Source organism: Malus domestica, chromosome 11, assembly GCF_042453785.1.
Source record: "Malus domestica chromosome 11, GDT2T_hap1".
In the NCBI taxonomy this organism is placed as follows: domain Eukaryota; kingdom Viridiplantae; phylum Streptophyta; class Magnoliopsida; order Rosales; family Rosaceae; genus Malus; species Malus domestica.
In genome coordinates this window covers 7,236,870-7,251,559 of record NC_091671.1, presented here as the reverse complement: position 1 = coordinate 7,251,559, position 14,690 = coordinate 7,236,870, and the positions used below count along the sequence as shown (strand labels likewise).

Here is a 14,690-nt window from a genome sequence, read left to right as displayed (position 1 = left end):
TTTTAATTTATACCCATATATTTTTTTTTGTGCCCATATTTTATAAAGTTTTATTTGTATTTGTACCCATATTTTTTTATTTATTTGTACCCATTTTTAATTTTGCTAAATGTACCCATGCTAATTATATGTACCATTCATGTAATTTTTTTTCAAATTTTTAATCTTAAAATGTACTCATTCTTAAATATACCAATTTGTTATATGTAAAATTTACCATTTTTTTTATATAAAATATATTCAATATTTATTTTTCTAATCCATTTTTAAACTTATATGGGTACATTTTTTTTTTCTTTGATTTGAGAATGTATCCATGTTAAGTTTAATCAAATAAATTTACTAATTTTATCAAGCCTAATATCTTATTATTATTTTTTTTTATGATTTTGAAGAATGTACCCATGTTTTGATACACTAATTTGTTGGTTAATTTTTTATGAATGTACCCATGTTTGTACACACACACATAATAGTATGTTTATATTTTAATATTTTTAATCCCACAAATTATGGTTTTTTATTTAAAATGTCATTAATATAAACAACTATAAATTTCCATTTTTTATTTTAAAAAATATAGTAACGTACATAAAAATAAATTATCACATTAATTTCAAGGGCTTAGATCAAAAATTGAAAACCAACAAGGTTTTAATCAAAGAATATTTATAGTTAAGTACCGCATTTAAAATCATCCTAAAAAAAATACGGAAAAGAATTAAGATGTAAAAAGTGGGAGAAACCCATCTCTCCTCCCGTATCCTCTCTCCTCCTCATCTTTTGAGCCGCAACAGGAGCCCCATTAAACAGCAAGCCGACGACTGCCGAGTGCCGGCGCAACAGCTCTGTCGTCCACGGGTCACCAAAGGCTCTCAAACGACACATCCAGAATGCTCTTACCGTCCTTTATCCAATCCCCAAGTTAGTTTCTATAAATTCGTAGGCGATTTTCCTCAACTTCAAATTTAAGAAACGGTGACCCAGGGTTTTCCGGCCAACTTCCGGCCATATCGCCGGAATTGGAGCTCGACCCAAGTGGTAGAAATGATCCTCTTCTCGTGGGCTGTTCTCCAATGTAAGTTATTTTTCTAAAATCTCAACTTTCAATTTTGGGATTGATTTTGGATTTCGAATTTTTATTCGATATTCTGTATGAATGTCGGAGATGAGACTTCTGGTATTGCACTCTGTAGATGAAGCATGTCTATAACATGATGTGGGATTGAACTCTGTAGAACCTTGTATTGTTTTGAAATAGCAATGAATGAACTCTTTTGCATAGGTATTATAAAATTCATGGAAAGAATGTGAAAATATGGTAGGAAATTAGAAAATGGGGCCAAAATCATGTTATGATGAACTCAAATTTCAGCCCAAAACCCAAAATTCAATCCCGACCCATCCTGATATCGAAAACATTTTGTGAATCCCGAAAATTAGGAATACCGAAATTTTGATTTGAGATTGGTTTTCAAATTCTCGTTTTGAAAATTTTCGATTTGGGATTCGAAATTCCATTTTCAGTTTGGAACCCCATACAGAGCCACCCCTACACACACTAATTTACTAATTCTAATTCAAAGTCTTTTACAAGTCTTGCTTGTGTTTTGTCTCCATCTGTGTGTGTCTGACTGCGAGTGTCCCACAACTGGCAGCCTTAAAAGATTGCAAGTCTTTAATTGTGATCCTTGAAATATATCTGTGATCGGAGCAGTCTGCCCCCACCACCCTCCTCATAATTTGCTTCGGAACTCCTTCCCCTCTCCCTCTCTCGTTCAGCAAAGCCATTGCTCGAAACTGACACACAAATAAAGACAGTGATCGAGGGAGGAGGGAGACATTGATATTTTGATTGAGGATAGAGAAAAAACATCTCCACCTGCTCTATAACCCCACCATGTTTGATCTCTGAATGCCGCAACTTTAACACTTCACCATTTCACGCCATTTCTCTTTCTGGGTTTCACGAATGTCAGCTCCCGAGACAATCCACCACCGCCGTTTGGCCACCGGAGGCAGTGGCGCGTCGGACTCAGATGGCTCTGACGACAGCCAGTGTTGTTCAGTGGAGAGAGTGGGGTTTCGGAGGTGAAGAAGGTGGTGCATTTGAGTAAAGTTGAGAGAAATTGCAGGAATGACTTGGGTTTGGAGGGAGGTGGTGGGACCGACCGACCCTGCCTCTGGGTCCCGATTGACTTGGGGTGTTCTTGCAAGGGGGATTTGGGTGCTGCTCATAAGCAATGTGCTGAGACTAAGTTCAAGATCAAGGGAGATACTTGAGTACAAAAATTTTCAGATTTAATTTATTATTTTCTTTGACTTTTGGTGTCTCTGCTTGAAATTATGAACACCCATTTGCTGGATTGTGAATGTTTGTTATGCTTGCGTGTTTAATGATAGTCCGAAAACTTTAGGATTATGTTTTGTTCTGTTTCTGCATTGAAGTGCAAGCACATGGATGTAATTGGTTTCCGGAGTCGCTCTTTCACTTTTGATGTGGCATTTACATTAGTGGAAAGTGCGAGGTCCAATGCAAGCTAAAGGAAGTGTGTCTGTATACAAGAATTGAGCTCCTACGTTGAAAATGTTTAAATTATGCATATGGATTAGTAAATGATGAGAAGCATTTTCATTCTTTGGTTCCGTCACAAGTTTATTTCGTTTATACATTTGGAAGATTTTCTATACTCGAAGGATGATAATTTGGTAAAGTTCTTAGGACCTTGCACGCTATACCCTCTCCAAAGGAAATATCTAAACTTAGGCTACAGGAAATATAATCTAGGTAAGCTGCATCACATGATATTACAATGACGTACATACATCATAGATGGATTGGTGAAGACTTGCTGGGTTGGTAACCAGGATGAGGAGAAGATATGCAAGAACAGCAAGCAAGTTCAAATTTCATTTTACTCATCATGGTAAGGAAATGGAATGATATCTTGACGACATGACTTTTTCCCAGAAACAGAAATAGAAGATGGCCTTTGAAATCACTTATAGTGATTGTATAGCATTCTTTTCTATATTTTTGATATTTGTATGCTCTTGGTTACACTTCATTATGTTTGTTCAAAATCCTCATGGTATGTTTCTTCATTGTGTTGTGTTATGGTTGCAATTACTTGTCTTGCCTGACTGACATGTTATTTCTGCCTATGTATTTTTCTTTCTTACCTCAATCTGGTCTTGTTTTCGCATGAAGTTTATTTTCGTCCACCGGTCACCAACGGCCGTCAAATTACATATCCAGACTCCTCTTTCCGTCCTCTTTCCAACTCCCAAGTTAGTTTCTATAGATTCGTAGCCAAGTTTCCTGAATTTCAGATCAAAGAAACGGTGACCGTGGTTTTCCTGCCAGTATTCTTGACCCAAGAGGTATAAATGATCCTGTCCTGGTGGGCTGTCCTCCGATGTAAGTTCTTTTCCAAAATTTCAACTTTCAGTTTTGGGATCGATTCTTGATTTCAAATTTTTATTTGATTTGTGTTAATTGTTCTAAGAGGTCGCACTTGGTGCGATGGCAAGTGCCTTCGCCCATGAGCGGTAGGTTTCAGGTTCGAGACTTGGGAGCAGCCTCTTTATAAATGGGGGTAAGGCTAGCCGACATTCACCTCTCCCAGACCCTGCGTAAAGCGGAAGCCTTGTGCACTGGGTACGACCTTTTTGTGTTAATTGTTCTATCTGTGATATTTTTGGAGCCCCTAGATTGAACTCTTTTGCATAGGTATTATAAAATTCATGGAAAGAATGTGAAAATGTGGTAGGAAATTAGAAAATGGGGGCCAAAATCATGTTATGATGAAGGCAATTGCGTAGCCTGATTCCGTGTTTATTCATAATGCTTGTAGTTTGAGTGTTTGCAAGTTTGAGTAGTGTAAAGTTTTTCTTGTTTTAATCTTAATTCATTTATTTTTACATAAGCATTTCTCATTTCTTCGGGCAAATAAACAAACATTAATAATGCGAACTTAGATACAAACAGTAACAATTGCACTCGAAATTTATCATACATGCATAAAATAAGCAACACAAATAGTATTTTTGGAATGAAAGTCTGGTGCAACAAATGACATTTTATTGGTTTGTACATATGAGATAGTAAACGAATTGTTGAAGCCACAACCTTCTTTGAATTGTTGTTCTGCATGCATTGGAGAATATTAGAAATCACTGAAACTCAAATAAGTTGAAACGGTTATGCTTATTGTATATATTTGTTTCCGAAAATAGCAGTTTTTACTAAACCTAGAAGAAGTTGAAGATGGAGACATGTTAACCTTTGTGCTTGATCAATTAATTGTGTTCGTCCTCCCTGTCGATTTCATCATCTTCACCCTTCCTGTGTTAGAAATAAAAGACAGAAGTTTTCTTGAGATATAATTGAGTTTTCAAAAGAAGAAAAACATATCTAAATACACTCTAGTGTGCACATACGCACATACATATATACAGATATATATATATATATGTGTGTGTGTGTGTGTATATAGTTTTTGACTAAGTTTTGATTACACTTTCGTCAAACTAAATCTGAACTGTTGATTATGCTTTGCCTAAATTTGTTGTCAAAATTTTTGTGGTGTTGCCATAAATGATTGGAAATTAAAAACCTTATATTAAAGCATACCTTGTGACGTAAATATTCCTTAGAGTGGCATTGAGGTCCCCCTTCCATTCAACCACTCCCAACGCGGTGCGTACTTGCAATCGGGGATGTGTGGCAATAAGCTTTGGAGCGAATAGGCTTAAGTTTTGCACGTCAGTAACCACCAAGACCTCCAAAGACGGCAACTTCAAAGTATAAGCTTCACCACAAAAATACTTGAGTTTTGGCAGACTTCGAAGCCACATGATCTTCACTTTAGGTAACGTAATTATTTCATCAGTTTCTTCTTCTGCGGCAACGATTTCTTCCATCTTCTCACAGAATTCAACTTCTATGTCCTCTATACTCACAAGAAGTTTGACTGTGGACGATGAAAACAAGTATTTCAACTGGTTGCAAAAACCGACCTTCAGCGATTTCAAGTTTCCGAAGCTGCTTCCTGTCAACATCGGTTGTGAACTATCCGTTTCCCAAACACGCGTTAAACTTGGCAATGTATATAACTTCAAGAACCTCAATTTATTGAATGCTTCAACGGAGTGACTATTTTCTTCATGCTTCGGTCCCTTGAGTTGGAAAATCACTTCCATTGATTTACACTCACGTACAATAAGACTTTCGAGATTATCATCATCATTTGAGTCCTCAAGATTAGTTGGTGTAACCTGGAAAATTAAACACGATCAACAAGATGATACAATACTAATTAAAAGTTGTACTTATGGAGGTTAATTGAACCTAATTTAAAAGCTTACCTCCAAATTAATTGGACGTGGCAATATTTCAATGGGGCGGTGGGCGTTTGGTCTTGAGTATGGTGCGCATCCACATCCAGCAGGGCACCAATTCGATGAACGTGTTGGAGAAGTGCTGAAATCACGACTTGTTGAATCCTTCTTCAAGTTATTCTCCAACTTCTTTCTTTGTGGAATTACAGCATCCAATGTCTTTAAATTTTCACGCGCATATTTTTTGTGGATGAGCACAGAAATGTAAATCCCTCTGGACAAAGACTTGTGAGACGAGGCAGGTATTCTAGTTCAAATGTGTTCAGTTTCGGAAACAAAATCATGTATTTTGTCGCCTCTTCTTCATTTTCCTCTGTGATTCTGACTATAGTTTCCATGTCCGGACAGCCAATTATCTTTACCTCTTCAAGATTCAAAAGTTCTCGGGCAATTAAATGCGAGAACACATATTTTAGACCAGAACAACTAAATATCATCAAATATCTCAAATTTTGGAAGCCCTGAAATCCAGACAGAATGTTTTTCCACAAGTGTGTAAACGAACAAGCCCATATCTCCAAGTTACGTAACTGGGGAAATATTGGAGTTGTCTGGCCATGGATTTTCAGATCAAATAGCACGCCTTCAAAATTCATATCTTCCAATTCTACCTCTTCTAAACTTGGAAACCATGAAATGCACTTTGATGGAAATATTGCTTTTTCAAATATGCCTGCAGATTGATGCTCAACCCTTGCCGTTGTTTCCTGAAAAAGAAAAATCATTATCAGTTAAACAATTTCAAATTTCATATCATAGAGATTGGAGAGTGGGACATACCTCTTGGTTGGAGTGTAGCTTGTTGGCTTGGAAGAAACCAACCAAACTCCCTAGAACCTTGAGAGTTAAATTGGTTAAATTATGGAAAGATATCATATCGGCTTCCCCCTCATGTTCCCTCCCCTGCTTCGACACAATTTCTTCCATTTGATTGCATCCAATAATATTTAATTTCTGGAGCTATACCAAGTTTCTTGCTACTGATAATGAAAAGGCGTATTTTAAGACACCACAAAATTGCAATCGAAGGACTCTTAGGTTGGTCAAAAACCCACTTGTTCCATTTGCAAGATACTCGATATTTGGACATATCCAAAGATTCTTTCAAATCTTGAAATCCTTCTTGGTCTAAATCAGTGAGGACAGAGAAATTCTTAACCTCCCACAAATACAATTTTTTAGATTTTTTCAACAAAAGTCTAACTGCTTGACTCTCCTCCAACTCCCTTGCATCACTTTCTTCAATCATCAAACAATTTTCGAATGCATAAGTTGTCCTCAAACATTCTTTGAATGCATAAGTTGCTTCTGTCCGTCTTGCAGGGCATATACCGAATCTTATTGTTGGGCTTTTCAAGACTATGTTTTTTGGCAACAAGTGGATGACACTGGGAATCTCTATGGCTAGAACCTTCAAATGATCGGACAGAGACATCACCTCAGAAATACTTGCCATCCCCTTATCTTCTCTTCCTCTTCCAATTTCCCATTTATTAAAGCTACCCATCATATACAACTCTTCAAGTCTACATAAGTTGGAGAAGATACCATGTGGAATCACCTCAAGATTCCTGCAGTTTGTCGTATCTAACAACCTCAACTGTTTAAGTCGTCCAATTTCCCTCGGCAACTCACGCATGGAATCACAATCCCGAAAGCTGAGGATTTCTAAATTCTCCAAACTCCCAATAACATCAGTAGACATGCCATCAAATTTAGACCCATTTAGGGTCAAGGTCCGCAGGTTCTTCAGTAATCCTAGTGAGCTTGATGAGCCTCGGTTTTTCATTTGCACCAAAGCTAAAACCTTCAGTTCTTTCATCGCCTTACAAATGTTGTCCATGCTACCTTCTGAAAAAAGTCCTTCCATCGTCTGTAGAAGCTCAAGTTTTGGGCATTTCAAACCATCTTGAATCTCCAAATCGCCAACAAGTGAGATTGTAGTGTAATGGTCATATGTAGCTAAATTTGGCCACCCTTTATTTTCAGCATCACTTCTTATCAAAAATCCATGTGCATCTCTTGAAGCAATCCATATGGCAACATCACGAACTACGTCATGCATTTTTGTAGCCTCACTCTTGCCACTATCTAGCAACAAAAACCTTCTTTTTAGTTGGCCAACCAAAGAATGCACTCTATTTCTTGCATCTTCCAAAGTAACGCAGCTGCTAAAATATCCTCGACCCCACCCATATCGAACCAAATATTCAATTGGAATATCATAGTCTTCTGGAAATAAACAACAAAGTAAAAGACATAACCTGGCTTCATCACTCTCCAATCTATCATAACTCCATTTTATGCTAGAATAAACTTTGTCATTCACTCCAGGGATGTTCACTGGGGTAGAATTTCGCAACTGATTAAGGGCATCATCCCATTCACGTTTGTTTTTCTTTTCTAGGGCTTTTCCAACAGTTACAATTGCAATAGGTAAACCTCCACATTCCTTTAATACATCTTTTGCAGTGGAACGTAAATCAGGATCATTAAAGGATTCACCCACCATTTCTCGAAAGAGCTCATGTGATTCTTCTGTTGTTAAAATCGGGACTGCAATAATTTGTTGACTTCGCATCCTGTTGCAAACGTCCGAATCTCGTGATGTCAACAAAACTTTGCACCCTTTATGAGCATCTCCAGAAGGGAGTCCTATAGCCTTAAAATCAAGCTCTGCCCAGACATCATCTAATACAATCAGGATCCTCTTTATTTCCATGAGTCTCCCATGTAGCCTTCGTGCTCTTCCGGACTCGGATTCCTCCTTCAATTCCAAACCTATTTCTTCTGCAATTTCCGACTGGATCGTCCTAATACTTGGACTTTGAGACACAGTTGCCATTACAATTTTATCAAACAGGTTCAGTTTTGCCAATCTCGTGATGATTTCTTTTACCATTGTGGTTTTACCCACACCCCCCATTCCACAAATCCCAATCAGTCGTACTTCTTCCCTCGTCAAACCCTCTATCACCTCATTCATGTTTGCCATTCTGGACTTAAAATCCTTAAAAACATTTTCAAATGTTGACCATATCTCTGGTGGAGGTGCAGGATGGGCCACATTTTCAAATCTTCCTTCGTTTTGGAGCTGAAGAACTTCTTGTTTAATCTTATAGGCTCTCCGACTCAAGCTCCATCGATACACACATCGCCTTTTCTTGTTAATTTCATCCTCAAACTGCAACACTTTTTTGACCATGTCGTCGTTCACATTCTTTAGCCAACTCTGAACATCAGGTTTGATGATTTCACCGTTCCTTTTGGCAGCATCTACCAATCCCTGCACTCCATCTTTCTTGTCAAAAAGCTTTTTTATCTCACCCCTAAGACTTTCAAGGTTGGAATGGTAATTAACCAAATAGCCAAACTCTGTTCCTATTGGTGTGACCAAGGACTCTCCAATTTTTGAGGCAATTGCAATTATAATTTCCATTTCCTTCTGAAATCAAAGACAACGGCCGAAATGCTTCTCCTTGTTGGTGGCTTTTGTAAGTCCCGCGCTCAGTGCTCTGATGCCTAAACCAAAGAAGCACCCCAACACAACATTAATAATCATATATTTTTGTCCTGTTTAAATCTAAGTTGTATTATCACTTACTATTACGGTTTAGTGATATTTCTATTTACTTGTAAGTTAGAGATTTTATGTTCGATTCTCGCCAAAAGCGAATTTGAACGACATTATTCTAAACTTATTGTCAAACTTACATGATACAGCAAGTAACGTGATATATTGGGTTTTTTCAAATCTTTTATTTCTTTAAATTTTTGTTTTATTGTTTTTTCATTCATCCTTATCCCATTATCATAGACCCCACACCTCCTCTAGTTTTTATTTATTTATTTATTTATTATTATTTTTTTTTCCAGCAGCCCTCATTGTTCTTTTCAAAATTCAAGTCTCCTTCCTCCATCGCCCACTATTTATGACAGTTTTGAGCCCAGCCATAAAACTTATCTATTTTTTTCTCTATCTTTATATTTTGTTTGAGTTTTGTGTAGATCTTTGTTAGTTTTCCTCTATGACACATACGTAAGGCTTAAGCATCACGTAGTTCAAACCCGAAACCATATGAAACCTTGCCACAAAGTCCCACCTGATGCCTATCAAATGATCTCTTTGTTATAATTTCTTCGTAAAAAATATTTTTTTCTCCTAAAATTAAAATATAATTTTACCTTCAAGATAATGAAAATGGTGGATGTTTATATTTTGAAATTATTATGTATACATTTTAGTGAGAGAATTATTTTGTATATATCGTTGATTGGTACGTTTAGTTTTAGTGTTGGTACGTTTAATTCTAGTTTATGGTACGTTTTATTTTAGTTTTGGTTATTTTAGTTTTAATTTTTGGCACATATCATTGGTTGATAACTTAATAATATGTGTCTTTGTTTTGGATTAATAAAAATAATAAATTTGGTTTGAAGAAGGCTAGATTTCGGAGCTACTTTTTGAATAAATTTGTGGATCAATGGCACTTCATGTAATTTTGAATTTCAAACATAGGACATTTTAGAAAACGTGGCACCAAAATTGTAGAAAATAGTTTAATAAAAAAGTCTAAATGCTAGGGATGTTGCACCTAGATCAAAATTCCCCTTACTTATATCTATATATAGTAAATAATTGTAAATTAAATCCTGAACCAATTCACATTCTTCATCTTTAAGTAGGTACTTTAATCTACATAAAATAATTTCCCCATATCTATATGTGAAATGTAGGTAAAATAAACTTGAACCAAATCACATCCTTTATGTAGGTAAATTATTTTGCATGTATTATTACATACATTAAGCACATTTTATTGTTATTATATATGTGTAGTAAAATAATTTACCCATATTTATATAGAATATAATTAAATAATTTTGAAAAAAAAATAACATTCTTATATTTTGTTGGTAACTAATGCTCCCATATTTTGAAAACGGAAAAATTAAACAAAAAAAAAAAATCCTAATTTATGCAAATTTGAAAATCAACTAAGGAATTTAAAAAGGAAAAAAAATAAAATAAAACAAATGAAAACCCTAGAATCATATACTTTTATTATTAATATGCAATGAAATCATGATATTAAAATTTGTTTTTAATCTGACATAAGTTACTAGGGATATTTTAAACATCTAAAAATAAAAAATTGTGTGAAGTCAAAATCTAATCAATAAAATTGTTGAGCTGGATCCTGAAATAGAATATCTGGTGGGCACTAGATTGTAAAACTAACATTTTAGTTTCTTAGTCAAGCAGGATAAAAACAAACGCCTAAAACAACAAATATTGGACAAAAATAGAGTTTTCGAGAAGTACTACATACCTGTATCGTAAATCAACGCAATGCAACTGTCCAACAGAGTAAAATTAAAATTTTGAAATCTATGCCTTGTTCAGCAACAAATCATATGTCTGGTCCTGGTAGAGGTGCTTCACGAATTTGCAAGAAAATTTGAATGTTGAATGTTAGCATGCACAAGGAGGAAAGATGATGCACAGCAATGCAAATATATGAACAGATAACTTCAACGGGGAAGAGTTAATAAGAGCTTTCTAACAATATAAATAGAAGAAGTGAAAAAAAAATATATATATGTAAAAAACCCGAAGGCCCTTTTTTTTCTCAAGAGGTAAAGTCAATGAGTATTTGTTAGGAAAATATACTATGATGAGTTTTAGTTAAAGAAAATTGAATTTCAAGGGGTAAAGTTATATTTTCAATTGATGTTTCAGTGCATGTGTATATTTATTTACTCATTATTATTTTTCAGCATACAAATTTCTAATAGTTTACATTTCACCACCATATAGCAGACGTGATTTCAAACTTTTTGTGTTGAGTGAGAAAAGTAAAAATCCGATTATAAGGGGGGGATTAGCTCAAATTTCAGTTGACGTGGATGAACATCAAAATGCATAAACATATAGTACAAACACCTAAAACAACAAATATTGAAAAGAAATGAAGTTTCTAAGAACATACGTACCTGTATTGTAATCAACCAAATGCAACTAACCGGTAGGGGAAAAAAAAGAAATTGTGAAATCTATGCCTTGTTCAACAACAATATGTCTGATGCTGGATCTGGTACTTCACGAATTTGCTAGAAAATATATTGTAAAACCAACACTTTTGTTTCTTAGTCACACATGGGTAAAAATAAACACCTAAAACAACAAATATTGAAAAGAAATAAAGTTTCCAAGATGTACATACGTACCTGTATTGTAAATCAACCCAATGCAACAGTTCGCTAGAGTAAAAGTGAAATTCTGAAATCTATGCCTTATTCAACAACAACTCATGTGTTTGGTACTGACATTATTACTTCACAAATTTGCTAGAAAATATGAATGTTGAATGGTATCATGCACAAGGAGGACATATTATGTTACCTCAGCTATGCAATGAGCAGATAACTTCAATGGGGAAAGGTTAATAAGAGTTCTCTAACAATATAAATAGAGAAGCAAAAAAAAATATTTAACGAGCATTACCTCAAGAGGAGGTGATTCTGAAGTAAGGTATTTTCATTCTTTTTTAACAAGAAAAAGACAAAGGGAAAGAGAATGGGATGCATTGCTTTCGAACCCATTTTGTATTACTCTTTATCAAGAAAAAAGTGAAAAAGATTTGGATACTTTGCTTGCGAACCATATGGTACTTTCTTTAACAAAAAAAGAAGAAGGATAAAGTGAAAGAAAAATTGGATGCATTGCTTCCCAACCCCACATTCTCAAGGCACAATACATGGCTTGAGCCATCCTCATTCGTTCGAGGCATCACATTATTTTACGGTACAAACATCACAATTAGAATTGGTAATCTATTTCGAACAATAGTAGGGCTACTATTAGTCGTAGCATATAAATTCTATACAAATTTGTTTGAAAGTGTTTTTTTAAGAAACTCCTTCAAAAGCATACTATTGTATCCAATTCGCCTGCCTGCGAAGAAAGCAAATTAAGAGCTGCTCACAATTGAGGGAAGGACATCCTAACCAACAAAATCTCAAAGCCATTTTTTAAAAAATCTCAATTGTACGCCATGGGTCTTGCCTTTTGTTGCCTAGAAATCCTTTCTCCAGTTTTAGAAGCTTGGTTAAAACTTTTCATTCAAACTGATCCAATCAGAGCTTTAAAATCTAAAAACTCACAAAAATGTTTTGCGCATGGAAAGTGAGACAGAGGAGAGAGAAGACGGGATGTAGGTGTAGAGAGACGAAGAGGGAGAAGTGAGAAAGGGGCTTGGCAATGGTATGGTACCGCGTGAAAAAATATAGAGTGAAATGACAAGTAACAAAAAAATAATATAACTTTCACATTTGAATATGAAACCTAATGAACTTTACCAAAAAGTTTAAATCTAAATTTTTACTACAAAAGCTGTTTTCCGATTATCCTCACTTAAAAATTTTATTATTTTCAAACGCGTAAATCCAAATTTGTATCAAATTAACTACGCACAAGTCATTATTTTACAAACAATTACACAAATCACTCTTTTCATAATCTTATTTCCTAAGTACACAACATTCATAATCTTATTATTTCACTATTAATTAACCATTGATTTCAACGGCTTTGACGTCAGGCTTCTTCACCTCTGTGTTTGGTACGATCGCACTCAGAACTCCATTCTCCATGGCAGCCTTAATCTGATTGACCTTTGCATTCTCCGGAAGCTGAAATCTTCTCAAGAACTTGACTCTGCTCCTTACCGCTCTATGTCACTTGTCGTTTTTTGTCCTCCTTCTCCACGTTATTCTCTTCGCTGATCTGAAGCACCCTGTTGTCTTCCACCTCCACCTTCACCTCATCCTTCTTCAGCCCCAAAATGTCCGTCTTGAACACGTGGGTTTCGGGGGTCTCCTTCCAGTCGACTGTAGTGTTCATAAAAGCCGATTTTCCCAAGAAAAATCAGGGAATGCAGAGATTGATGAGGAGGAAGGGAATGGGAAATCCTTGAAAGGGTCACACAAGTTGAGAGAGAATTGGTCGAAGATGTTGTTGCCTTGTTGAGAGTTGGGGATAAGCAACATTTTGAAAAAGAAGAAGATAAATTATACAAAACTACATCAACTATGGGTCGAACTACAATTTCATACTTTATGTATTAAACATTACAATGTCATACATTAATTTATGAATTCTCTGCAATGTCAGACCTTCATTAAATTTTGGGTAAATCGCCAAAATGGTCCATGAGATTTGCATAACTCATCACTTTGGTCCCTGAGATTCTAAAACGATAAAAGTGGTCCCTGAGATTTTCCACCATCCATCATTTTGGTCATTCCATTAAAAACTCCGTTAAGTGTCCCGGAGGAAGTTTGGGCAATTTTCAAAGCTTCGTAACTCAATCGTTTCTTAACCAAATTAGACCCATAATATATCAAATTGAAGATAGGAAATTATAGAATAGGATTATACCTATTTCAAAGCCCAATTATTGCCGGAGATGGCCGAAAAATAGCCTCAAAGTTGACTGGTTCGAGTGAAAACTTGAAAACTTGAAAACTTGCCAGAAACTGGGTAAACTTTAAACGTTCATAACTTATTCAATACTCAACGAAATCAAGTTATTCAAAAACGAAAATCATACTTCTCGACGAGACGAAGAGAATGGTACCTTTTTTGATGGCTAAATCGCCATTTTTTCCTGCCAAACCACGGTGATTTAGCCATAAAAAAGGTATCATTCTCATTCAAAGTGCTTTATTTCAATCTTATGGTGCACAATAAAATGCTTTATTTCAATCTTATGGCGTATAGAACCTTACTGACTGGGCTTTGTGGATGATTTTTCTTTTTAGGCTTAGATCCTTTTATGTGTGTTTTATAATATTTTATGTATTATTTTGTACATTATTAATTTCTCATTCAAAGTTAACTCCATACACTATTTCTTTATGAAAAACTACCAATCTACCCTCCAATGTGTATCGCATGCAAGTAATATAACTTAAATTGACGAAAAATTGAATATAGTAGCTTCGAATATAACATTAGGGATGTAATTGGTAGATTTTTATATTTCAGGGACTAATGTTTCTGAAAAAAATAGTTTAGGAAGCTAATTTTCACTAAGGTGATACTTCAGGAACTAAATTGACAGTTTACCCTAAACAATAATATGATTCAAATTCGCTTTTGATGAGAATCGAACCTAAGACCTCTTACTCACAAATAACTAAAAATACCATTAAAATGTAGTAATAAGTGACCATCATATTACTTAACTGTTGGTACGTAATTTGCTTGTTTGGGCTATAAC

The 14,690-nt window shown here is 35.3% G+C and overlaps 1 protein-coding gene, 1 long non-coding RNA gene and 1 pseudogene across 6 annotated transcripts; 1 reads left to right on the top strand and 2 right to left on the bottom strand.

Moving 5' to 3' along the window:
* The first annotated feature begins 703 nt into the window (after window positions 1-703).
* LOC114822702 (uncharacterized) lies at window positions 704-5,170 on the top strand. 5 transcript variants are annotated; one of them, XR_011572898.1, is made up of 5 exons: window positions 711-1,078; window positions 3,212-3,421; window positions 3,510-3,661; window positions 4,660-4,874; window positions 4,972-5,170. It is a non-coding gene; the product is annotated as an uncharacterized lncRNA (long non-coding RNA). The 5 variants fall into 5 exon arrangements; XR_011572897.1 differs by having other exon boundaries at window positions 4,969-5,170; XR_011572896.1 differs by having other exon boundaries at window positions 714-1,078; window positions 4,660-5,170.
* LOC103413267 (disease resistance protein At4g27190-like) lies at window positions 3,987-11,840 on the bottom strand. Its single transcript, XM_070807684.1, has 8 exons — window positions 11,635-11,840; window positions 11,401-11,517; window positions 10,737-10,843; window positions 6,184-8,925; window positions 5,371-6,110; window positions 4,637-5,280; window positions 4,287-4,348; window positions 3,987-4,150 (listed from the first exon to the last, which is right to left on the bottom strand). The coding sequence occupies exon 4, from the start codon at window positions 8,840-8,842 to the stop codon at window positions 6,293-6,295; it is 2,550 nt and encodes an 849-aa protein (XP_070663785.1). The 5' UTR covers window positions 8,843-8,925; window positions 10,737-10,843; window positions 11,401-11,517; window positions 11,635-11,840; the 3' UTR covers window positions 3,987-4,150; window positions 4,287-4,348; window positions 4,637-5,280; window positions 5,371-6,110; window positions 6,184-6,292.
* A 1,135-nt stretch (window positions 11,841-12,975) lies between these two features.
* On the bottom strand, window positions 12,976-13,455 carry LOC103447474 (18.5 kDa class I heat shock protein-like; annotated as a pseudogene).
* Between the last annotated feature and the right edge of the window lie 1,235 nt (window positions 13,456-14,690).

What these genes read in the sequence shown, in the direction of transcription:
- LOC103413267 (XM_070807684.1), bottom strand. Translation starts at nt 8,842, where the DNA reads ATGGAAATTATAATTGCAATTGCCTCAAAAATTGGAGAGTCCTTGGTC.